General features: G+C 57.8%; 1 protein-coding gene and 1 long non-coding RNA gene across 3 annotated transcripts; one reads left to right on the forward strand and one right to left on the reverse strand.

Moving 5' to 3' along the window:
• Window positions 1-5,508: 5,508 nt before the first annotated feature.
• PLIN3 (perilipin 3) lies at window positions 5,509-25,054 on the forward strand. 2 transcript variants are annotated; one of them, XM_025457052.3, is made up of 8 exons: window positions 5,509-5,726; window positions 8,180-8,275; window positions 10,627-10,825; window positions 10,963-11,045; window positions 15,358-15,655; window positions 19,866-20,065; window positions 21,622-21,747; window positions 24,225-25,054. In XM_025457052.3, the coding sequence occupies exons 2-8, from the start codon at window positions 8,198-8,200 to the stop codon at window positions 24,564-24,566; spliced, it is 1,326 nt and encodes a 441-aa protein (XP_025312837.1). In that variant the 5' UTR covers window positions 5,509-5,726; window positions 8,180-8,197; the 3' UTR covers window positions 24,567-25,054. The 2 variants fall into 2 exon arrangements, with proteins under 2 accessions (XP_025312837.1, XP_025312836.1); XM_025457051.3 differs by having other exon boundaries at window positions 5,580-5,726; window positions 24,222-25,054.
• LOC112666323 (uncharacterized) lies at window positions 18,950-24,226 on the reverse strand. Its single transcript, XR_003140812.3, has 3 exons — window positions 23,728-24,226; window positions 22,873-23,005; window positions 18,950-19,439 (listed from the first exon to the last, which is right to left on the reverse strand). It is a non-coding gene; the product is annotated as an uncharacterized LOC112666323 (long non-coding RNA).
• Window positions 25,055-25,421: the final 367 nt, after the last annotated feature.

Genomic DNA, 25,421 nt, shown 5'->3' on the forward strand with positions numbered 1-25,421 from the left:
TCAGCCTCACCTTCCAAACCCAGGCCCGTTGGCGCCCTGCCGTGGTCTCTCCCATCCACCCCCACCTCCTGCAGGCCTGGTCATGGCCCATCAGCTCCCGCCTGCCCTGCCCTCGCTCCTGCCTTTCTCTGCATCTTGAAGTCTCCACCCCCTTCCCCAGAGACCTAAACAGGGGCCTCCCTGCTCTGAATCCCACAGTTGCTCCCCACCGCTCCCAGAATAAAGGCCAAAAGCCTCTGCTTGACATTCGAAGCCCTTTCCCCAGCAGGGCTCCAAGCAACCCCTATTCCCGGTTCCCAGCCCCCTCTCCCAGAAGGAGCGTGGTTCTCCGAGAGCTTCCTGCTCTGTCAGGACCCCAGGTGCCTGGGTCAGGTGCCCCCCTCCTCTGCCCACAGCCCTCTGTGGTTCCCACCTTCCGTGGGGTACAAACCCAAGTCCTCCCTAGCCCACCTACCCTGCCCCCTCCCTTCCTTGCACTGGATCACTCTTCTCTGGCCACGAGGGCCTTTGCTGTTCTTCCAGCACACGAGGCCCAGTGTTGCCCCAGGGCCTTTGCACAAGCTATTCCTGTTGCCCAGAGCATACCTCCTCTCCAGAGAGCCTATTTCTCTGTTTCACTGCCCATCCAGTAGATCATGCCAGAGATGTTTAATAAAAACTTTCTGAATGAATAATCGATCACGGTGCCTGGAAGGTCCTCTTGCATGCCCCCTTCCATCTGCCTATGACTTCCGCTTTTTCTTTTTTTTTTTTAAGATTGTATTTATTTATCCATGAGAGACACACAGAGAGAGGCAGAGACACAGGGAGAAGCAGGCTCCCTATGGGGAGCCCACTGTGGACCTCGATCCCAAGACCCTAGGATCACAACCTGAGCCAAAGGCAGATGCCCAACCGCTGAGCCACCCAGGCTCCCCCCTCCCACTTTTTCTTTAAGACTTACCTGAAGCGGGGGGGGGGGGGGGGGGGGGGACTTACCTGAAGCAGGTGGGCTCGTTTTCCTCTTCCCCATTTCCTTTATTCATTGGGCAGCCCAGCACATCTTTCCAATGCTCCAACCTGCCCTTCTGACCCTGCTTCAGAACCTTCTGTGGCTCCCTAATGTCCTCAGGGCTCCTGTCAGCCTGGCTCTTGCCAAAGTGTCTGATGTCTCTCCCCTGACACCATGATTCTTTTCCCTCTTCCCCCACATTCCACCCTGCAGCCTCACTTTGCACCTGCAAGCTCTCTGGTCCCCCTGCCTGGATTGTCTCTCCAGTACCTTCACCTGCCTGACACCGGTTCCTCTCTGAAGCCTCAGCTTCGACATTACTTCCTCCTGGGGGCTTCCCAGGACCACCCACAACCTGGGCCCAGGTGCCACCAAGCATGTGCAGCCCCCATCCCCTCTATTTTATGCACTTGGTCACCAGAGTCAACTCCTGCATCAGACATAGGACACCCAGCGCCCACGACCCTTTTAAGGGTCGGTGGAAATGGTTTGTTTTTAATTCATCTTAAAATCAGAAGAAAACAGGGGATCCCTGGGTGGCGCAGTGGTTTAGCGCCTGCCTTTGGCCCAGGGCGCGATCCTGGAGACCCGGGATCGAGTCCCACGTCGGGCTCCCGGTGCATGGAGCCTGCTTCTCCCTCTGCCTATGTCTCTGCCTCTCTCTCTCTGTGTGTGACTATCATAAGTAAATAAAAATTAAAAAAAAAAAGGAAATGCTACTGAACATTTAAAAAAAAAATCAGAAGAAAACAGGGATGCCTGGGTGGCTCAGTGGTTGAGCGTCTGCCTTTAGCTCAGGTCGTGATCCAGGGGTCCCCGCAGGGAGCCTGCCTCTCCCTCTGTCTGTGTCTCTGACTCTCTCTGTGTCTCTCATGAATAAATAAAACTTTAAAAAAATCAGAAGAAAGTAATGAATATACTACCAATGCAGTTGTAAAAGATCATTTGCAATATTTTTTCACAGAGGGAGGAACCCACAATGACAAAAGTGCCCTTGGGCTGTGAAAGTCTTCTTCTTCTTTTTTTTTTTTTTTTTGAAGATTTTACTTATTTATTTGAAGGAGAGCAAGTGAGCGAACACAAGCAGGGGGAGAGGCAGAGGGAGAAGCAGACTCCCCACGGAGCTGGGAGCCCAACACAGGGCTCGATCCTAAGACCCTGGGATCATGAGCCAAGCTGAAGGCAGACACTTAAGGGGCTGAGTGACGCAGGTGCACCAGGACTGTGACAGCCTTAATGCAGCCCTGCTGGTCCCATGAGCGTCTCCCTATCGGATTATGAGTGTCTTGAAGGGGGAGGTGGAGGCTGAATCTCCAGGGCTGCCCAGCGTAGGTCTGTATACAGCAGGTGGTAAATAATTGCTTGTTGCATGACTGCATACACAATGCATCACTGGGTCTTCACGGCCAGGCCTGGCCTGGCTCACAGTAATAGGAGATACTTGAATGGATGGATGGTTGGAAGGAGGGAAGGGTCAGAGGGTAGATGGAGGGGACACCTGGGCGAGGACAGCAATCTGGGGCCAGCAGCGCCACCTTGTGGCACAACTCTGGTCTGTCTCTCCCCTGGGCTCCGTGGGAAAGAAGTGGGGAGTTTTCTGAGCCTTTACACTGGAAAGTGTGGCCTCGAGGAGGAGGAGGAAGAAGGAAAGGAAGAGGAGGAAGAGAAAGGGGAAAGGGGAGGAGTTGGGTACACTGAGACCTCAAACTCAGGCTGCCCATTTCTGGCCGTGTGACCCGGGGCAGGTTAATGAATCACTTCTGTCATCCTCGGCTTCCTCCTCTCCCAAAATGGAGAAAATAAAAACGAGGCCTCTGAATAATGTAATAAAATAGCTCAGGAAACAATATGCGTCTTACCTCCCACCCTGGGGATCCTGGACAGGTGTCGCCCTCAAGGAGCCCACCAAGGCTGGGCGGTGACAGCTTCCGGGAGGACATGGCTGGAGGAAAAAAGGGGTCTGGGTTTGGAGGTAGAGTTGTCAGAGTCAGCAAAAACAAAAACAAAAATAAATAAATAAATAAATAAATAAATAAATAAATAAATAAATAAATAAAAAGGATCCCGAGCTCAGTCTGAATTTCACGTCAACCAGGAATAATTTTGAACATAAGTATATCCCAAATGTTGCCTGGGATATACTTCTACCCCCAAATGTATTCCTGGTTGACTTGAAATTCAAATTGAAGTGGGCATCCTCTATTTTGTCTGGCAGCCTTCGCCTAGGGGGGGAGACTGAGGAGGTAGGCAGGAGGACTTCCAGGAGGAGGCGGCAGCCATGCAGAAAAGGGAGGCTAGGGCAGCCCGGGTGGCTCAGGGGTTTAGCGCCGCCTTCAGCCCGGGGCGTGATCCTGGAGACCCGGGATCGAGTCCAGGGCGTCGGGCTCCCTGCGTGGAGCCTGTTTCTCCCTCTGCCTGTGTCTCTCATGAATAAATAAATAAATAATCTTAAACAAAAAAGAAAAGGGAGGGCTAAGGGCCGGTGGGGCAGCGCCCGTTCCTCCCCCGCCCCACCTTGTGCACATGCGCAGTGGCGAACGCCCTTGATTGCGCTCACAGCGACCGGGAGGTGGGCGGTTGAGTGCCACACTAGGAAAGACGGTGACCATGGCTGTTCCCCTTTTGTTCAAAAGCTGTGGCGCAAAATCACCAAGACTTTATTTTGCAAATCAGAATTGCGTTACATTTCCTAGACCAGGAATATTTTGGCCATGTCCCAGCACTGGAAGCCCAAGACGTTTCTCCCAGCGTCTCTGGATCTGTGTGACCTTGGCCGACTCACTTAACCTCTCTGAGCTCCATCTATCCAAGAACTCACTCCACTCCAGCCACGTCACCTTCCTGGCTGCTTCTCCAACTCACCTCGCGTGGTCGGCCTCAGGGCCTTTGAACCTGCCTTTTCCCCAGATCTCTCCGTGGCCTCTCCTCTCCTCCCTCACTTCTGCATTCCGATGCCAATCTGGGAAGCCTCCCTTGATCACCGATTAAAAATCACACCCCACGTTCTCCATCCCAGTCCTTTGCTTTTCCTCCGTGACCTGACCCACTATGCGTTTCACTCACTTCTCTTGCTCGTTGTCTGTCTCCGGCCCCGGCCCCGAGCACCACGAGGCTGGCATCTGCGTTACCCACTTCTGCGTTCCCAGCACCCAGAGCAGCAGCTCAATAAAAATTGCTGAATGAGTGAGTAGGAAAATGAGTGCACGAGGAGGAAAGCAGGCCAGCAGCAAACGGGACACTTTTAACCGTCACAGCTGATTGCTTTTGTCCTTTCTCTGTCTCACACTCACTTGAGAATCTGACTAGCTGCCTGTGGTTACTTACATGTGATTATTCAGTTCCTCGATGTACAAAAGCCATATGGTGCTAGTGGCCCATAGCGAGTGGTACGGAATTCTAGAGCATCCCCAGCCTCTCCGAAAGCTCGACTGCGCGGGGCTACTGTAGCCACTGTCCAAAAAATGCACTTAGTCCCAGACACCAACTTTTTTCCCGTGTTCTTTGCGGAGGTTTCAGAGGCCTTGTCCCACCCCGCACAATTTAGCAGAAGTGGCACGCTGGTGGCTCCTGAGCTGAAGATGGCCCCAGTTGGGTTTTGTTTGGTCCAATGGGTTTTTTTTTTTTAAGATTTTATCTATTTATTCATGAGTCACACACACACACACACACACACACACAGACACACACACACACACACAGAGGCAGAGGGAGAAGCAGGCTCCCTCCTGGGAGCCCAATGTGGGGCTCCATCCCAGGACCCCGGATCACGCCCTGAGCCAAAGGCAGATGTTCAACCACTGAGCCACCCAGGTGCCCCTCCAATGGTTTTCTAAAAGGCAGGACACCTTTTTTAGTCTAGAATCCCCGCGGATATGGGAATCTCTGAGCGGGTCTTCCACAGGGCAACACTCTGCCATGCTGCCAACACTTTAGAGGAAGTATTTACCTCCCTTTGGCCCCTGGGGCCATCTGAGTTTGAGACTTTAGGATAAAGGAGTGGGGAGCGGGTATGGAATCCGAGTGATGGCTGCTTCAGGAAGGGGTTGATCCAGGAGTCAGAGATCCAGGAGTTGATCCCTGAACTGCCCCAGGCCGACCTGTCTCTGGGCCTCAGTTTTCTCATCTGTAAAATGGGGATGCTAAAGGAATAGTTTTGGGGAGGATTAAGCGGTAACCCTGCAGGTCGGGGCGGGAGGAAAGCACTCAGCGTGTGCGGTCCCCGCTGTGGTGAAGGCCGCTCATCCTGCTGGGTCGGGCTTGGCTCGGGTCTCCTTCGCGCCCAGGGTTGGGGCGCGGCTGCTGGCGTGCTGGGGGCATCAGACAGCGATCCCTGAGTTCTCCTCGCCTCTGCGGAAACGGGGGACCCGACCTGGGGACCCCAGCCCTCGGATGGCACCTCCCTGGGCCGAGTCCATGGGATCCCTGGGCCGGGAGGGGGCGCCCTTGGCTGGGTCTTCCCAGGCGTCTTCCGTGGGCGGGGGTCTCCCCACGCGAGGACCGCGCAGCCCGCACGCGCCTGTGGACAAAGTCCGGCCCGCCCGGGACTCCACTTGCGGCTCCAACGTCCCGGACGGGCGGGGGCGTGGCCTGGCGGCGGGCGGCCTCCAAACGCGATTGGTCCTCCGGCCCGTCATTCCCGAGCGCCCGCCCCCCCGGGTATAAAAGCCCCCACCCCGGGCCCGCGCAGGACGGTTTCGGAGCTGGCGGTCGAGCCCTGCGCGCCCCGCTGACCGCGGTGAGACTGGGGGGCCCCGGCCGAGGTGGGGGGGCGCGGTCCGGCGAGTCCCGGGACGTCCCGCGGGGGGAAGGAGCGGAGAGAGCCTTCCTGGGGGCTCTGCTGGTCTCTGCGGCCTGGGGAGGGGTCTCCATCCAGCCGGGGCTCAGCTTTCCTGTCTCTTCCCCCGCGACCCCCTCAAGGAACCCCGCCCCCCCCCCCGATTTCTGGAACAGAGTGAAACTTTCAAACTCAGTTGCTGAGACTTTCGTTGGGTGGGTGGGGGGGCGCGTGAAAGAGCCCCCTAGAAGGGGCGGTATCTGGAGGGGGTGACCCCGCCCCCTCCCGCTAAAACACGTCCCCTCTAAAAAGTGTGCTTGCTTGTGCAAACGCAGTGTGCAGGCGAGCCGCCGCCCGTCCTGCTCAGGAAGTCGGGCCTCCCTGGGTCCTCGGGGCGCCCCTACCCCCCAGCCGGGGGGCCGTCTTCCTGCCTAGCGGAGCCCCCTCTCCAGCTAATGGGTCCGCCCCGCGGGGCAGCTCCTCCCCCGCCCGAGGGTCAGGTCCCGCCGCTGGCCCCCAGCAGGTCGCGGCAGACCCCGCCCTCTTCCCCCGGGTGGGTGTGGCCAGCGGGTGGCTCCAGGCGGCCGGGAAGGGCCTGCCCCTTATCTGAGTCCTTGGGACCTCGGTCAGGATTGAGCTAGAACAGCCGGGCCTGGGACCTCGGTGTCTGGGAACTTCGGAGGTTGTATCTTAGCATGCCCTGGCTGCAGCTGGACGTCTACGTGACTGCCGGCCCCAGCTAGCCGGAGCCAGCTTCACACAGCTTGCGGAGCCTCCCCCCCACCAAGGACTTTAGTGGGGTGCTGACATGGGCCGAGGCCACCCTTGGTTCAGCCGCCCCAGGAGGGATCGATGGGCAGGGGCGATGGGAGAGTGCGCCTCCAAGGAGGCCAGGAGAGCTCAGGCTCCAGGGAGGGTGAAAGGAATAACTAACTGGACCTTGATCATGAGAACCAGGGGGATGGATGTGCCTACTCCCTCCGCTTCCCAGTTTGGGGACCTTAGTAACAAGCAGAAGCTCATTCCTGGCAGGCTTCACCCGTGTGTGCAACGGTTTTGTTTATTGAGCACCAGCTATGTGCCAGGCGCCGAGCTCAGCGCCACATACGTACACAGTCACTCACTCTGCCAGTCTGTAGGGACTCTGAGCTAGGAACGGTGATCCCCATTTTGCAGATGGGGCCGGCAAGGCTCTGAGAGGGGGTCCTGCTTTCCTCAAGCTCCCACTGCTGGTGAGTTGCCAAGCTGGGATTAGAACCTGTTTGGACGCTCCAGAACTGGTGCTCTCAAAACCTCAGTTTGCTGGGCTCTGCTTGGGGGACAGGGCAACCGGGCAGCCAGGAGGATGGGCCCCCTTCCTCTAGAAGGACATGTTCAGAATCAAGGTTAGGGGTTCACAGCAGGCTCCTCCCAGGGGAACCAGCCTTGAAGCCAGGTTCTATCTTTAGCTCTGTTTTACAGGTGAGAGGACTGAGGCCAGGGAAGAGGGGGCTCCTCGCTCAGCCCCTCACAGCATGGCCGGAGGTGGGACTCCTGCGGTCTAGGGTGATGATGGATTACCCACCTCCTCCCACCTGGCCAGCCAAACGGAGCACACCTGTGGTGGCTCCCATGGTACCTTTAGACGTGTGCATTAGCCTCACCTGGAGAGCCTCCCTGGCCCTGCCTTCCCTCTGGAGTCCGACATGATTGGTCTGTAGTAGGGCCAGGCGTGGTCTCTCCTACAGAGTTTGTGGGGTGTTTTGTTTTGAATGCTTACCCTTTTTTGTGGGGGGGGTGGGGAGAACTGGTAATGTTCTCTACCTGGCTCAAAAGTCAGAGGCCTGCCCAGCTACCGGGTCCTCCCTGAAAGGTGGCCCCTATTAACAGTTTCTGATGTCTAAAGACTGTGCAAACGACGCACACATGTTTCGCACTATTTGTCCCTGAGCATCCTCGTCCCATGAGTAGGTTTCTACTCTGCAGCCACTGCACTGGGCTGGCTCCTTGATTTCCCCAGGTCGTTAGCGGTACCTTGTTGCGGCCGACACAGATACACACGCCTCCGCGCGCCCGGCAGTGCAGGTGTGGGACCACCATCCCCTCGAGGTTTCAAAGGGAAGGGGGCTCTTGAAAGCAGGGAGCCACGGCCAGATTGCGTCCTAGGTGTCTCCCCGAAGTATTGACAATTAGAGCCCTTGGAGTTGGCCGTCCGGGTGGGGCCCCGGAATCCGCTGCATCAGCAGCTCCTGAGAGTGGGGCGACTCAGGGCCCCACCCGGCCCGGGCTGAATCAGCTCCCGCTCCAGGCCCCCAGGTGCTTGTGAGTGCCTGAGAGGCAGGGCTCTAAGGACCCGGGGAGGGGCACCTGGTCTTCCTCCTGGAGGGAGGGCCAGGGCCGGCTGGACCCTGACGAAGCCCATCTGTCCTCCACAGAGCCCGCTGTGGAGAAAAATGTCTACCGACGGGACAGAAGCCACCCCAGAAGCCACCGCCAGCACCCAGGCGACAGGCGAAGAACCAGTCCAGCAGGTGAGGGCGGGGCTGGGGCCTGTGGGAGAACCGTGGCCGGGAGCCGCTGGCTGCACCTGGGGTCAACAGATCTCTTTGTGGGTGAGGGAGAGCCGTCACCCGGACCCCAGACAGGTGGGGGCTGGGGCACAACTGCAAACCCCGGAGGCTTTGGGGAGATCAGGGGTATGCTCTGAACCTGCCTGCTTCCCCCACCGCTGCCCTGTCTGCAGGGGCTCATAGGGTCACCCCAGGAGGTCAGCCCCTGTCTTATCTCCCCCTTCCCAGATTAGCTAACTCTACCGGTAGTTGATAAATGAATATATTAGCATATCATTTACATGCCATAAAATTCACCCTCGGAGAAGGTGGTACTCAGTGGTTTTTAGGAACCTACCAAGTTGGGGATCCCTGGGTGGTGCAGTGGTTTAGCGCCTGCCTTTGGCCCAGGGCGCGATCCTGGAGACCCGGGATCCAATCCCACGTCGGGCTCCTGGTGCATGGAGCCTGCTTCTCCCTCTGCCTGTGTCTCTGCCTCTCTCTCTCTCTCTCTCTGTGACTATCATAAATAAATAAATAAAAATTAAAAAAAAAAAAAGGAACCTACCGAGTTATGCAGCCATCAGTACCCTACAGGGTTAGAATTTTTTTTTTCTTAAGATTTTAATCCATCCATTTGACAGAGAATGCACACGAGTGGGTGCACACCAGACGGGGGTAAGGGGCCGAGGGGGAGAGAGAAACAGGCTCCCCGCTGAGCAGGGAGCCCTATGTGAGACTCGATCCCAGGACCCTGGGATCATGACTTGAGCCGAAAGCAGATGCTTAACTGACTGAACCACTCAGGTGCCCCTAGAACATTCTCATCCCCCCCCCCCCAAAGAGACCCCACCCCTTTAGCAGCCCCTCCTCATTCCTCGTCCTCCCCAGCAACGGCTCATCTGCTGTCTCCGTGGATTTGCCTGTTCTGGACATTTCGTACTACCGGAGTCATACAACCTGAGACCCCCTGGTGTCTGGCTTCTCTCACTGTGTATCGTGTTTTTGGGGTTTACCCACCTTGTAGCAGGTGTCACTGCTCCCTTCCTTTCTTAAAACTGTGGTAAAATAACACATAACACAAAAAATACCATTGCGACGTGTACAGTTCAGCGTTAAGTATGCTCATGATGTACAACCACCACCAAGACCATCAAATTCCGGAAGCTCTTCGTCACCCCAGATGGGAACCCCACCCCCATTACCAGTTAGTCCCCTTCCCTTCTCCCCCCAGCCCCTGGCACCCACTAATCTGCCTTCTTTATGAATTTACCTCTTCTGGATGTTTCATATAAGTAGAAACATCATTTTTATAAAAGTAGAACCTTTTACGTTAGGTCACTAATGTAAAGGAAATCCTACAGGATTTTTTTTTGTGTCTAGCTTATGTCACTGAGCACAATGTCCACTCACGTTGAGGCAGGTGTCAGAGTGTCCATTTTAAGTCTGGCTACTGTTCCCTTATCTGGATGGACCGCGCCCTGTTTATCCGTTCATCTGTCCACGGATACTTGGGTTGCTTCCACCTTTTGGCCACTGTGAACAATGCTGCTTTGAACCCGAGCGTCCAAGGATCTCTTTGAGATCGTGTTTTCAATTCTTTTGTCTATATACGCAGAAGTGGAATTGCGGGGTCCTAGGGTGCTTCTCTGTAATTCTTTCTAATTCACAGTTTCCCACGGTGGCTGTACCGTTTTATGTTCCCACCCACAAGGCCCAAGAGTTCCCCAATTTCTCCCCATCTTCACTATCATTTGTTAGTTTGCTTTGTTTTGGTGGTAACCGTCCTAACTAGTGTCAGGTTGTATCTCGTTGTTTTGGCATTTCCCTGGTGATCTGTGATGCCGAGTATCTTTCAAGTACCTAATGGCCATTTGGAGGCTAGGATTTTATTTTTAAAGATTTTTTATTTATTTACTCATAGAGACACAGAGAGAGTGAGAGGGAGGCAGAGACACAGGCAGAGGGAGAAGCAGGCTCCATGCAGGGAGCCCGATGCGGGACTGATCCCGGGACCCCAGGATCACGCCCTGAGCCAAAGCCAGACTCTCAACTGCTGAGCCACCCAGGTGTCCCATTTTACCACAATTAAAAAAAAAAAAAAGAAACACCAGTGTGCTACCCCGGGGATGGACCCTGAGCCCATGATGCTCAGGGAGAGAACCAGACACAGGAGGCCCCACTGTGTGCGAGTCTACATGTGTGACATGTCCAGGACGGGATCATCCGCGCACAGGAAGGGGGCTGGAGGAGGGGAGGATGGGGAGTGAAATCGCAATTGCGGGGCACCCTGGGGTCCCGGGCCCAGCCTGCTGAGCCGCCTGTCCCTGCAGCCCAGCGTGGTGGAACGCGTGGCCAACATGCCCCTCATCAGCTCCACCTGCAACATGGTGTCCGCGGCCTACACCTCCACCAAGGAGAGCCACCCCCATGTCAAGACCATGTGTGACGCGGCCGAGAAGGGCGTGAAGACCCTCACGGCGGCTGCTGTCAGCGGGGCCCAGCCCATCCTCTCCAAGCTGGAGCCGCAGAGTAAGTGAGGTCCTGGGGAGCCCCTACCCCTTGGGGCTCCTCCCTGTTCCCCCAAACCAGCCCTGTCCAGCCTTCCCGGCCCTGAGGGGAACGCACACGTGTGACTGACCCTTCCCACCTTGTCCCCTGTCCTGCAGTCGCATCGGCCAGTGAATACGCCCACCGGGGGCTGGACAAGCTGGAGGGGAACCTGCCCATCCTGCAGCAGCACACGGAGAAGGTAACTGGCATCGGGCTTCAGGGGGACTGGGGGGGGGGGCTCCGCCGAGAACGGGGTCCTCCCTAGATGTGGAGCCTCTGCCCCACCCCAGCTAGAATAGACGCACATGACCGCTCCCTCCCTGACCCCTCCTCAGTCTGGCCCCACCCCGGCCTTGAGTCTGCTCCCTGCTGGGCACCTGGGGGAGTGATCTGAACACCAGCCAGCTCTGTTCAGCACCCCCTTGTGTGTCTCACCTTGTCTGGGGCAACAGCCAAGGCTGTCCTCACGACCCTGCAGCCTGCCAGCCCTTGGTACCCACCTCGTCCATCCCATGCCAGCCCCCCGACCAGCCCCTGTAGTCCCCATTCGGTAATGTCCGTACCTGTGGGTCCCAGACACAGTGATAGGAACAGATTGCCTGCCCTTGTGGAACTTTTGTAAGGGAGACCGGGGGACGAAAATCCAGTGAACCCTCCTGTCGCGTTCCTACCACAGGCCCTTTGCACGTGTGCTTCTATCTTCATGAACCAGACCTTCAGGTCTCTGTTCTGATCCCACCTCTTCAGAAGCCTTCCTTCCCCTCTGCTCCCTCTGAGAGAAGGGCCTCCTCGCTCAGCTCTGTCTCCGATGCCCATGTTCTCTCTCTGCACCGTCCAGCACAGAAACCACCAGCTGTATGTGGCTTACGGAGCCCTTAGACTGTGGCTGGTGTCACTGAGGAACTCAGTTACTCAATTTATTTTTTTTAATTTTTAATTTTTAATTTTATTTATTTGTTTATTTAAAAGATTTACTTATTCATTTATGATAGACATAGAGAGGCAGAGACACAGGAGGAGGGAGAAGCAGCCCCCATGCCGGGAGCCCGACGTGGGACTCAATCCTGGGACTCCAGGATCGTGCCCTGGGCCAAAGGCAGGCGCTAAACCACTGAGCCTCCCAGGGATCCCCTAATTTTTATTTTTTAAATATATTTATTTATTCACAAGAGACACAGAGAGAGGCAGAAACACGGGCAGAGGGAAAAGCAGGCTCCCTGCAGGGAGCCCAATGTGGGACTCGATCCTGGGAACCCGGGATCATGACCTGAGCCAAAGGCAGATGCTCAACCACTGAGCCACCCAGGTGCCCCTCGGTTACCAATTTTAAACATAAATAGCCTCACATGGCCGGCGGCCAGCCTTGCTCTAGCACACCACGACACAGTCACATAGTACAATGAGCTCATTTAAGCCTGTGACTCAATGGTTCTAGTATATTCATGTTGTGTAACCACCACCACCCCTTTTAGAACATTTCATCACCCCAGAAGAAACCCCACATCCCTTAGCTATTAATCTCCTTCTTGCCACACGCTCCTGGCAACCACTCATCTACTTCCCATCCGTGGACAAGCCCGTCCTGGACATGTCACCCATGTGGACTCACATCCCGTGGGGCCTCCTGTGTCTGGTTCCCTTCCCGAGGGTCATGGGCTCGGGGTCCGGCCCCGGGGTGGTGCGTGTGGGTGCCTCGCTCCTGCTCACGGCTGAGGGACGTGCCCACGCATCGGGGACACACTGTATGTGGCTGTTCATCTGTTGGTGGACATTTAGCTTGTTTCCACTTCTTGGCTATTATAATACTGCTGTGGTACACGTTTGTGTACCAGATACATTAGTTTGTTGTTTGTTTTTTTTACAACATAAAATTTGTCATCTTTAACCATTTTGAGCACACAGCTCAGGGCACGAAGCACTCTCACCCCGCCGTGCACCTCCACCATCTGTCTCCAGAACCTTCCATCTCCCCACACGGAGGCCCTGTCCCCAGGAAGCACTGACCCCCGCCCCCCGCCCCACCCCTGGCTCCCACCAGCTTCTCTGTCTCTGTGGACGGGCCTCCTCTGGGGACCTCCTGGGGGTGGGGTCCTGCAGGAGGTGTCCTTCTGGGCCTGGGTCCCCTCCCTGAGCCCGGTGCCCTCAGGGTCTGTCCGCGTGGGGGCAGGTGTCAGGGCCCCTTCCTTCCTGAGGCTGGACAATATCCCAGTGTGAGGATGGACCGTGTTTCTGCTTGCATCTGTCAGTGGTTGCTTCACCTCCTGGGGTCTGTGAATCATGCTGCCCTGAGTGTGTGTCCCTGTTGTATTAGCTTGTGAGGCTCCACGCCATCTGAAGGGCTCTTAGCTGCCTATTTGTCTTCCCAAGGGAGTGAGGGCACAGGCTGCTTTCTTGCCCTGTCTAGTGCCCATCGTACAGCCTGGCACATAGTAGATGCCCAGGCTCCACTTAGGCCTTGTGGGACAGATGGCCACGCTCAGGTGCGCCTCTTCATGTCCGGGCTTACTTCACCAGAACTCAGTGATCCCCGGGGTGGGGGCAGGAGGGCAGGCCCAGGGCTGCTCCAGTTAGTTCCCTCCCACTCTGCCCTGCGGCCCCCTCGCCCTTGGGCACCTGCTGCCGGGCCGCAGTCCCCGATGCAGGGCCCACCCCGCGCCCGCGGAACTCCACGTGGCTAGGGAGCACTGTGTCACTGGCAAAGGCCACTAGCAGGCGGGGCGTTGAAGGTGGAAGCTGCCCGGTTCGCAGGAGGATGGAGGAGCCCCGTCCTTGGGCCCGGGGCTGACCTGCTGGTGCCACCCGGGGCCAACATTCCTTCTGTTTATAGAAGGGATGAGCTCGGGGTGACGTTCTGCAAGGTCATCCAGCAAAGCTGCTCCCAGCTCAGAGGTGCTAGCGCTCTCCAGACTCCAGGCCCCGGGATGTCACCCCACACACGCACACCCCAGGCTCGCCCCAGGAAGAGGCAGCGTGTCCCCGTTCTATGAACCGCGGTGTGGTCACAGCTGGGCCAGTGTGAGCTAGGTGACAGCCCCGGGGGGGGGTGGTGCATTTCTTCATGCCCCCAAAGGAGCTAATTCCCACGGACACCAGCAGTCTAGATGTTCAGAGTTAGAAGGGTCGGGACGGGGCTGGTTTTTGACTTTCCGGAGAGCTCTGTGCATAGAGATCTGCTCAGAGGCTGAGCCTCAAGAAGAACAGGTGTCGGCCCATGAATGCCCAACATGTGCTGGCGCTGCCTCTCTTCTGGGATCCCGCGACAAAACTGTCCCAAGGGCCCCCACGCCCGGCCCTGCACCGTCTGTGCCGAATACAGTCACCAGGGCGTGGACACGCGCGCTCCTTACGGCATCGGTGGCCGCGTCTACAGGGGGCAGAGTGAAGTGGCTGAGACCCGGGGACACCGGCCTGCAAAGCTAAACTATTTACCACGCGGCCCTCTGGCAGAGAAGGCTACCAACCCCGTAGCTGTCCCGCTAACCCAGGTTAGAGGTGCTTGAGTCAAAGTCCCAGGTTAAAAAATCCAGGCTCTGGACAAGCTGCCTGGCCTCCTGGACTCGGTTTCTCCCGTGTGGAAAGGATACGCTCCCTCCTCTTGGGGGTTTGGAGGGCGGAAGCCCCGTCATCCGAGGGCTGAGAACCTGACGTACCTGACTCGTTGTTAGTTTTGATGCTTTAATACAAGCTTCATGAATAAACCCACAACTGCTGGGATGTTTTGGGCGCAACCCCCTGTTTGCCGTGGGGAGGTTAAGGCGGGAACCGTGTTCCGTCGTGAGTTCATGGAGACGGTGTCTGGACACCTGGGTGCATCCTTCGTGTTGCCCTAGTTTTGCTCCGGGCGCCTCTAGGTCAGGGTCTCCCCTCTTGGCACCCCTGACATTAGGGCTGGGCGTTCCCTAGGGGAGGAGAGGCCCCGGCCCCCCACCCACTGCATGTCAGGAGCCCCCCCCCCCCGGTGTGACACCCACGTGTGTCCCCAGACAGTGCCCAGCATCCCCTGGGGATGGGGTCACCCGAGGTGAGAACCACTGTTCTAAGCCATCGTAGCCGTCCGCTCGGGGCTGCTGTAACCAAGTGCCACAGCGGGGGTGGCCTAGCCCAGAACTTATTATCTCAGTTCCTCCCCAGGGCGCCTCTTCACTTGCAGACGCTGTCCTCACATGGCCTCCCCTCTGTGTCCTAATATCTTCCTTAAAGACCTTCTCTCCGAATAGTCTCATTCTGAGGTCCCGGGGGTCCGGGTTCAGCACCCTGCGGCCCCTGATGCTGTAGATAAAGAAATGGAAGCACAGAGAGGTACAGTGAGTTGCCTGAGGCCACACAGCCAGGACATAGCAAACCAGGATTCAGGCCAGGCTCCAGGGCACGAGATCTCCACCGTCAGACTCAACGTTGACCCTCCGGGGTGACCCAGGAGCTGGAATGCCTCCCTGGAGTTTGGGGTGCAGGGGTGGGGGTCCCCAAGTACGAGGGGAGGACAAAGATGCCGATGCTGGGCTGTGTTGTAGGTGCTGGCCGATACCAAGGAGCTCGTCTCGTCCAAGGTGTCGGGGGCCCGAGAAGCCGTGTCCAGCACGGTGTCCAGCGCCAAGGACACAGTGGCCAGTCGAGTGACGGAGGCGGTTGACGTGACGCGGGGCGCCGTGCAGAGTGGCGTGGACGCAACCAAGTCCGTGGTGACCAGCGGCGTCCAGTCGGTCATGGGCTCCCGCGTGGGCCAGATGGTGCTGAGCGGAGTGGACGCGGTGCTGGGCAAGTCGGAGGAGTGGGTGGATAACCACCTGCCCATGACGGACGCTGAGCTGGGTGAGTGCAGCCCTTGGGCCCGGACACCCCCCTCCACCCCTGGCCCAGACCTCCCACCCCTCTCCGCCACCTAGAGCTGTCACTCAGAGCCATCTCGCCCCTGCCACCCCGTCAGCGCCCACCTGGCCCCCAGTGTCTGGTCTCCTTGAAGCAGCCACTAGAGGGCCCCTGTGACCACCAAGTCAGGTTCTGTCCTCTGCCCACAGCCCTTGGGGGCTCCCAGCTCCCTCAGGGAGAACTCCAAGCCCTTCCCCGTGGGCCCCCCTCGTACTTATCCATCTCCCCTTGTTCATCCTACTCCAGCTGCACTGACTCCTTGCTGATCCTCGGCCATGCTCCCACCCCAGGGCCTTTGCACCAGCCGTTCCCTCTCCCAGGACCATTCTTCCCCTAGACATCCAGAAGGCTCACTCCTTTCTGCTGCCAGCTCTGTGCTCACATGCCACCTCCCCAGTGAAGCCTCTGAGATTGCAACCTCCCTCGTCCATGCTGCATCCTGACACCTGCCCCCCAAAGTCTTGTCTGTCATCATCCCCCACCCCCCGGGTGCACAGTTGTCCATCCGGATGTGCCTTGAGCACCTGCCATGCGCCAGTCTTCCAAGTGCTGGGGGTACATTGGTGCACAGAAGCCTGCACTCGTGGAGCTCACGGGATAAGGAGATGAGCCTAAAGGAGAGAATTCGAGGGGCGGGGGATTGGCTAGATGTTTCTGAGGAGGTGACGTGACGGTGAATGGAGTGAGCCAGCCAGCTGCGCGGATCAGCGCAGAGAAGTGTCAATAACCAAGGTCCTGGGGCAGGATTTGGCTGGTGGGTTAGAGGAAGGCCAGGTAGAGTGGGCGAGGAGGGAGATGCGAACGAGGGGAGGGTGGGGACGGGGGACCCGGCAGGTTCTGGGGGGTTTAGAGGGACCCAGGGGAGGACTTGGACTTAGCCCAGGGAGGTGGGAGCCCTGGAGGGCAGGTGGGCAGGGGAAGGCGGGAGCTGACTCGGGTGCTCACGGCGCCCTCTGGGGGCCACTGCGGGGAGGACAGGTGATGGGGGGATGCGGGGGGGGGGGGGGGGGTGGGGGGGGTGGGGGGGGGGGCTGAGCATCGCCTGGGCCTGGCCCCTCGGTGCAGCAGGCACAGATGCCCCCAGACACCGCCGTGTCCCCTGGGGGTGGGGGGCAGACCCCCTCCGGGGTGAGACACCCTGCTTCCGTTCTGGGACTTCACGCACAGGGAATCGTGTGCTGCCTCCATCGTCTGGGATCGGGATTGCAAAACGTGGCTGTCCTAAGCATCGCTCCTTCCTCCGTCAGCTCGGAGAACATTCTCTGTTGCAGCTTGTGGAAGAAGAGGGCACCCGGCTAAGTTTCTCCCTTGACTGGCTCGCGGGCTGGCTCATCAGCCTCCACGGTCAGCAGTGGGTTTTTACGTTTTAGGTGTGAATGCGGAGGTTTACACGCCACAGGCCAGTCCCATGGGCTGACTTTTATCGGCGTCGCCCTTGTCCCGTTACTTCCTGCCGCTTGGAGACGCCTTCACCTTGGCTCTGAGTCTCCGTGATCCTCCCCGGGAACCCGCGTGGAAAGGAGGGGTGCGGTCCTTTGCTTCCCGGACAAACTCGATGTTTCGGGCGGGCTGGCGATCGCAGGCCCTGAGGCATGTGGCTTGAGCCCAGTATGTCACTTGTGCTTTGAGTGTCCAAAACCCAACCGTGAACCTCTTGAGGGCGGGGAGCCTCCAGCCCATGGTGGGTGCTGAAGCCGGGTCCAATCGGCTGTGGGTCTCGGCCCCTGAAGGCAGTGGGACAAGCAGGGTCTGCGGGGAAAGGGGTCTTGAGCTCGGCCGGGGCGGGGGGCTGCTGCAGGGAACAGACCCGTGTGACCAGCTTTGCTTCTCTGTCCTCCCTCTGGATCCGCCCACTAAGGAGGACATCGCCGCGGGCGCTGGTGCCCGTGGCACAGAGGGGTGGTCTGCAGGGGAGGGTACGTGCTTTCACAGCAGCGTGGCAGGACCGGGCATGTGTTCGGGGGCTTGGCCCAGGGGGACAGCCCTCTTCCCTCTCTCTCGGGGTCCTCCCCTTTGCCAGGGGCACCTGCCCGCTTGCTTGGATGTGCTGGGAGTCTGCGTGACGTCCTGGCCTAATAACAAAGCCGCTTGCACTTCCGAGGCAGAGCCCCAGGTCCCCGGAGGGCCACAGAGAAGCCCTGGGCCGCGGGCAGGGCAGGTTCACAGTGTCACTCAGTTGGGTTCATCTCCGCAGACCTGCCTTGGGTAGGAAAATTGGGAAAATCTCTTCTTCTCGAAATGCAGTCTTATTTTCTCTGCCTTTAAATGTCCCACGTGTGTGTGTGTGTAGTTTGTTTTTTTCCATTTTTTCCAAAGAATTTATTTGGCAGAGAGAGAGAACATAGGCAGGGGGAGCAGCAGAGGGAGAGAGAGAAACAGACTCCCTGCTGGGTAGGGAGCCCAACATGGGGCTGGATTCCAGGACCCTGGGATCATGACCTGAGCCAAAGGCAGATGCTCAACCATTAAGCCACCCAGGCGTCCCTGTAGTTTGATGTTTATTCATTTTATTTATTTATTTTTTTTAAAGATTTATTTTTATTTTATGATAGAGACAGGCAGAGGGAGAAGCAGGCTCCATGCCAGGAGCCCGACGCGGGACTCGATCCCGGGACTCCAGGATCGCACCCTGGGCCAAAGGCAGGCGCGAAACCGCTGAGCCACCCAGGGATCCCCTGATGTTTATTCATTTTAAATGTTGTTGTGAAATGACTCTTCCATGACACCTTCCTCCCCAGCTGACTATATGACACTACCCCCACGCCACATCTGGCCCCATACCTGCATTTGTAAGTAAGTTTTATTGGCACACAGCCATGCCCATTTGCACGCATGTTGCTTTTGCACAGACAACTGCAGGCCGAAGGTGCAGTATAACCGCCGGCAAGTACAGAAACATTGGCTGTCTGGCTCCATACAGGAAAAGTCTATCAACCCTTGGGTTAGAGTATGTTTTTCCAGATTTTTTAGTGTTTACAGAGACCACTGAAATCCCCTGATTGGAGGCTTACCTTGGTTGAGCAGCAGGTCAAGGACTAAAGGCTCATTTGTGTGCCTTTTTGAGTACAAGCTGGCCCACCTTTCACAATTCACGCAGCTGTGATGGGGCGGGGGGGGGGGTCATATGGAAGGGGAAACTGAGGCTCGCTGGCAGAATCACATTTGTGTAGAGCAGGGAATGGCAAACATCTTCCTAACCAGTTGGTAAATATTTCTGGCTTTTGGGGGTCAGTGCCTGTTGCCACTAGTTACACTGTCAGCACAGAAGCAACACAGCAGGAGATAGGCAGAGGAACGGGTGTGACCCTGTGCCAATAAAATTTTATTTATAAAGACAGGGCATTGGGCCTGGGGGCCAAAGTTCGCAAGCCCCTGCTAGAGGGCATTACCAAGCCGGTGAGCTAGCAGCTCATCAGGACGGGCCGTTTCCATCCTGCCGTCTTCTAACGTCAAGGGCTCTCTCTGGACTAGATATTCCCGACGTTGCCTTACGCGCTGTCAAGACGGTTCTCAAGTGGCTCAGACTTGTCCCCCCGTCAGGTATCGTGGTTCAGAACATGGTGACAGACCGCCTGGCTTCAAATCCTGACTTGCCACTGCCTAGCTGCGTGGCCTCGGGCAAGTCACTTCACCTGTGAGCCCGTTTCCTCGTCTGTAAAAATGGGGCTAACGGTGCCTCCCTCGCGGAGTTGTTGGGATTTGATGACTGCGCAGGAAGCACCTAGAACTTTGTAAGAGAGTAGCCGTGGAGGTGCTGGGCACTGGTACAGGATTCCCCCCCCCCCCATTTTTTTTTCCTGCAAAGGAGCAAAGAGTGAACACTTTCGTCTCCACCGGCCAGGGGGCCACAAACCTCGTCACTGTAGTCTGAGGGCAGCCATCCACGTAGCTCACCCACGCGCTGAGGGGTGTGGAGGCCTGGTGCAAAGCTGGAAGCAGGGGGGCGTGAGCCACGGTTTGCACACCCTCACGCTAGTCCTCTTAATCCCGGGACGTCGGGTTCCTATCATGCCCATTTTGCAGATGGGGAAAGCGAGGCAGGGGAGCCCGCCCTCTGCGCCAGGGCCTCCCGGCTTGCGAGCGGCCGCCCCCGGGACGGGAACCCGGGCAGCGTGCAAGGCCAGGGCCCCTCACGGCACCTTCCTCCCCACAGCCCGCCTCGCCACGTCCCTGGAGGGCTTCGACATGGCCTCGGTGCAGCAGCAGCGGCAGGAGCAGAGTTACTTCGTGCGCCTGGGCTCGCTGTCGGAGCGGCTGCGCCAGCGGGCCTTCGCCCACTCGCTGGGCAAACTGCAGCTGACGCGGCAGCGGGCGCAGGAGTCCCTGGGCCAGCTGGCGCAGGCGCTCAGCCTGGTGAGGCTCCGTGGGGCCCTGGCCCCCCTCCCCGCCCCCCGCGGCTCCTCTCTCCCGTGGTCCTGGGTGGCTTGGCGGGTGGGGGGGGGGGTAGGCGCTGCCTTAATGGGCCCCCGGGACCAGCACGCCTCAATGACCAGAGCCGCCTGCCAGGCCCAGAGGGGCGGGGGGGTCCGAGGTCAGGGTGTCCGCAGGGCTGGGGCTTCTCCTGGACGTGCAGACGGCCGTGTCCTCTGCCCACTGTCCTCTCCTAGGGACGCCAGTCACCATAGGAGCAGGCCACCGCAATGACCTCATTGCGACTTGATGGTGTCTTTAGAGACCTGATCTGCAGGCACAGGCACACTCTGGGGTCCAAGGGGGTCAGGCCTCCAGCATATGATCGGGTGTGGGGGGCACATAATTCAGCCCGCGCCAGGCTGCCCGGCAGGAGGCTCTCCTGGGGGGACCTCCGGGCGGCAGGAGCCCGACCTGCAAAGCCTGAGCAGGTGTTTGATGGTGGTTTTGTTGAAAGTCTCACGGAGGCATAATTCAGGTACAACAAAGTCCCCCTCTTTTAAGCGTACGGTTAGAGGAGTTTTACAGACACAAATGGACAGGTCACCACCACTGCAGTCACAGTCAAGACGGGGAACATTTCCATCACCCCAGCGGGGCCCACCTGCCGGTCTGCAGGCACATCCTGCCCTCCCCGCCGCGGTGGTCTTTCTGTCTCTCTCCAAAGAGCTAAATTCCTCTTACCTTCCTCTTTGCTTTGCTCCATCCGCGAAGTGCTCCCTCTTTTCTCTTTCTCTTTTTAAATTTTTAATTGTGGGAAAATACATCATGAAATTCACCATCATAAGTAACCATTTTTAACTGCACAGCTCAGGGCACGAAGCACCTACCCTCACGATCCATCTCCAGAACCTTCCATCTCCCCACACGGAGACCCCGTCCCCAGGAAGCACTGACCCCCGCCCCCCTCCCCACCCCTGGCTCCCACCACCTCCTCTCTGTCTCTATGGACAGACCTCCTCTGGGGACCTCCTGGGAGTGGGGTCCTGCAGGAGGTGTCCTTCTGGGTCTGGGTCCCCTCCCTGAGCCCGGTGTCCTCAGGGTCTGTCCACATGGTGGCAGGTGGCAGGGTCCCTTCCCTTTTATGGCTGGATAACATTCCACTGGAGCACTTTATACGACCCAGCTTGAGTTCCATCTGCTTACGTCCCGTTGGCCAAAGCCAGCCCTATGGACAGGCCCAGTTGCAAGAGTGAGACAAAACGCGAGGAGCTGCCGAGAATTGTGGCCACTTCCTTTTCGAGTAGCACAAGGCACATGCACATGTTGGTGACAAAACTGTAGCCGTGGAAAGGCTGTGTGAGAACAGCGTCCCTCCTGGCTTCCTCCCCTTCGCGGACCATCTCATCTGGGACAAATGGAGGACTTTGGGGGCCTCTCCTGGGATGGGTGCCGGGCTCTGCCGACCTTGGTCAGATGCTGGAGGCAGCCTCTCTCCTCCTGTGTCTCTCACACACTCTCTCTCTCTCTCTCTTTTTCACTCCTTAACTCCGCTCCAGATGGAAACCGTCAAGCAGGGAGTTGATCAGAAGCTGGTGGAGGGTCAGGAGAAACTACACCAGATGTGGCTCAACTGGAACCAGAAGCAGCTCCAGGGCACAGAGCAGACCCCGGCCAAACCAGAGGTACCAGCTTGGGGGGACACGCGGGGTGCTTGGGTCCCTGACATGCCTCTCCATGCCTCTCTTCCCGATGGACCTACCTGCCCGGAATACTTTCCCCAGCCTCTCCTTCTCTTAACTGCCTTCCGGACACAGCAGCACCTCCTCCAGGAAGCCTGCCTTGATGTCCTCTCTTGGGTGTGGGTGTTGCCTCTGGACTGTGGGACACTTGATCGTGCTGCCTCTCAACCTGCTCAAATTCTAAGCCACATCTCATCCACCTTTTCCCCCATCCCAGGGTCATGGAGGCCTTCATACTCCCCTGCCTGGCTCCTGGGGACGATTCCTCCCCAGCATCCTCTGGTCCCTCCCATCTGTCCCAGGCACTGGCCTCCTGCTCTGCTCTGAGTTTGCACCACCTGTACCTTCACTCACTGGAGGCCTCCTTGAATCAGCACCTTCCGTGGCTCTCACGCCCCATCACAAATGCCCCTTGGCCTCAGGGCTGACCTAGCGCTCACTACAGCTTCTCAGCTTCACCTCTCTGGGCCTTGGCTTCCCCGTCTGCAAATGGGTTGTAGGGCCTCCTGCAGGGCTCTCAGGGTGAAGCAAACCAAACCCACACACCAAACACACACCGTGTTCCCAGCAGCAGGACTCACAATTGCCAGAACATGGAGACTGTCCAGGTGTCCCTTGGTGGATGAACAGATCCACACAACAGGTTCACATCCACGCACGGGCACGTCCCTCGGCCCCGCAAACAGGGAACCAGGCACAGGAGGCCCCACAGCGTGTGAGTCCACGTGTGTGACATGGCCAGGACGGGGAGGGGGCTCGTGGGGACCGGGGGGAGGGGGTCAGGGCTGACTGCTTAATGGGAATGAGGTTTCTTTGGGGGACGATGGAATGTTCTGGAGACAGAGGTGGTGGTGCACAACCTTGCAAGTATACTAAAAACTCTGGATTTTGCACACTTAAAAGGGTGAACTTCCCGGCCTGTGTCATACACACATACATAGAAATGAGTAGCTTTGTAAAGCACACGGTGAGCGCTGCGAAAGTGATAGTTATGGAGACGTCCCCCATATCCCTAAACGCAAAACTATTAGCATTCAGACCCAAACCACCTAAAACCGTCTCCCTTACCCCCACTGCTCCGCGTGGCACCCAGAAGATGCAGATGTCGACTGTGCTCGGCACCTCCCTGCCAGGCTCGAGTCCAGGCTGCTCGCTGTTGCAGGGTCAGGGCAAAGTCCCACCGCCAGCCTGCTCTCTCCCCCTAGTCGGGGAGGAAGGGTAAGGTCCCTATTTGCACATCCACCCTGTGGTCTCCCCCACCATTTACAGCTTCTGCCTGGAAAGTTCTTCCAAGCCTCTTTAAAAAACAAAACAAAATTTAAAGCTGTGTGGTGATAGAAAATTTAGTATCTTACACCTAAAAGAAAAAGTTTTATTTTTTTAAAAGATTTTCTTATTCATGAGAGACAGAGAGAGAGAGGCAGAGACACAGGCAGAGGGAGAAGCAGCCTCCCTGCAGGGAGCCCAATGCGGGACTCGATCCTGGGTCTCCAGGATCACGCCCTGGGCTGAAGGCAGGTGCTAAAGTGCTGAGCCACCCCGGGATCCCAAAAAAAGTTTTATTGAGATATAATTTGCATAGTATGCAATTAAGTAGTTTTTAGTGTATTCACAGGTTTGTGAGGAGATCACAGGATCCTCTGAGAACATTCCCACCGACCTAGCAGATCTTATCCCCATCAGCAGTCACTCCCCCTCCTCTCTGGCCCCCACGAGCCCCCTCCCCGTCTGTGGACGAGCCCGTCCTGGACGTGTCACACACATGGACTCACACCCCGTGGGGCCTCCTGTGTCTGATCCCCTCCCTAAGCATCGTGGGCTCGGGTCTCCCCGGGGCAGCACGTGGGGGGCGCCTCACCCCCGTTCAAGGCTGAGAGACGTGCCCTGCGTGGGTGGGTGGGTCATGTTTGTTTATCCGCTTACCAGCTGATGGACGTTGGGTTTATCTCCCGTGGACACCACCTTGGGAACCAGCCTCGTACAGGCGTGCGTTTCCGTTTCTCTGGGGTGGATCCCTACAAGCGGAGGTGCTGGCCATATGGAAACCCTGTAGATTAGCGTTTTGAGGGACCACCAGCAACATACAAGGGTCCCACTTCATTCCCCATTGTCGTCAGCACTCGTCACTCCCTCCTAGATCCTGCTCGCCCCAGCGCGTGTGGAGTGGCACCTCATTATGGGTCTGTGCCCTGTGTCCTGGTGGCGGGTGCTTATTGACCACCTGCTTGTCCCCTCTGGAGAAATTTCTCTGCCTCTTTTTTACTCTGGTACATACGCCACATGGCTCAAAGCTCAAAAGAGCCAGTGTCCCAAACCACCACCATGCTGGACGGGCTCTCGTGGGGAAAGGTTTCCTGGAAGGTCGCATCCGCCTGCCCTGGGAGCACACAGTCCTGATGGTCCCCCCCCATTCTCAGCAGGTGGAGACCCAGACGCTCACCATGTTCCGGGACATTGCCCAGCAGCTGCAGAGCACCTGCGCCTCGCTGGGGTCCAGCATCCAGGGGCTGCCCACCCACGTGAAGGACCAGCTGCAGCAGGCTCGCCACCAGGTGGAGGGCCTCCAAGCCACCTTTTCCGGCATCCATTCCTTCCAGGACCTGTCCAGCACCGTCCTGATGCAGAGCCGGGAGCAGGTGGCCAAGGCCCGAGAGGCCCTCGACCACATGGTTGAGTACGTGGCCCAGAACACACCCATCACGTGGCTGGTGGGCCCCTTCGCCCCGGGAGTCGTCGAGAAAGCTCCAGAAGAGAAGAAATAAGACAGCCAGGAGGAGGCTGGAGGGGAGGGACCTAGCCTCTCCCTGAGGGGCGGCCTGAGCACCAGACCCCTCGCCTCACTTGGAACATGTGTCCCTAACCTTCCCACCCCACCCCGCTCCACCCTGCCCATCTTAGCTGCCCCCTCGGGGAGCTGCAAACCGACCTGTCCATCCCCTCCTCTGCGCTCAGAGGAAGCGTATCCTGAGCATCACCTCCTCAGTCAAGACAGGGAGGGTTCTAGGAAAAGTTTTCTAGGAGACCCTCAATTTCTTTTTTTCTTAAACCCAGGGATACATATCCCATCTCTTTTTCTTTATCAAGGGCCCTGGATATCAGCCTTTAGCTGATGGACTTGGATTTCTCCCGGGGAGGGGGTGGAGGGAGCGCCACCCAGGCCCATCCGAGAGCAGAGGGGCTCAGCCTGCCTGGCCTCCCGTACCTGCCGAGCTTCCGTATTGCCTTAATAAACTTCACCTGCAGCTAAGTACAGGCTGTGCGGGTGTGGGTGTATATATGTGCGTGTGTGCACTCCCAGGAGCCGAGTGATACTGGGGTCTCCGTGTGGCCTCTGGGGCCCTGTCCCTGCTCTGCTCACAGGAGGGGACCCAGAGTGGGGCTCAGTGTTCTCTGATGGGAGAAGAGCAGGGCCCTTCACGTCCCCCACCCTGGGTCTTGCCCTCTGGGCCGTGTCCTAGGATCCCGCAGAAGCAGAAGGCCTGCACTTTCCCCACACCTTCCTGGGTGTTGGGGGGTGGGGGGAGGCGGTGTGGCAAGCTGCCTCCCGAAAGATGTCCACGTCCTGATCTCCGGGACGTGAGAACGCGTTCCCTCATGTGGCAAAAGGAGCTGTGCAG

The sequence above is a fragment of the Canis lupus genome, chromosome 20, assembly GCF_003254725.2.
Source record: "Canis lupus dingo isolate Sandy chromosome 20, ASM325472v2, whole genome shotgun sequence".
NCBI classification, from domain to species: domain Eukaryota; kingdom Metazoa; phylum Chordata; class Mammalia; order Carnivora; family Canidae; genus Canis; species Canis lupus.

What these genes read in the sequence shown, in the direction of transcription:
- PLIN3 (XM_025457051.3), top strand. Translation starts at nt 8,198, where the DNA reads ATGTCTACCGACGGGACAGAAGCCACCCCAGAAGCCACCGCCAGCACC. An exon ending in CTCCAAGCTGGAGCCGCAGA is followed by an intron (nt 10,826 to 10,962) that starts GTAAGTGAGGTC and finishes CCTGTCCTGCAG; the next exon opens with TCGCATCGGCCAGTGAATAC. An exon ending in TGGCGCAGGCGCTCAGCCTG is followed by an intron (nt 20,066 to 21,621) that starts GTGAGGCTCCGT and finishes ACTCCGCTCCAG; the next exon opens with ATGGAAACCGTCAAGCAGGG.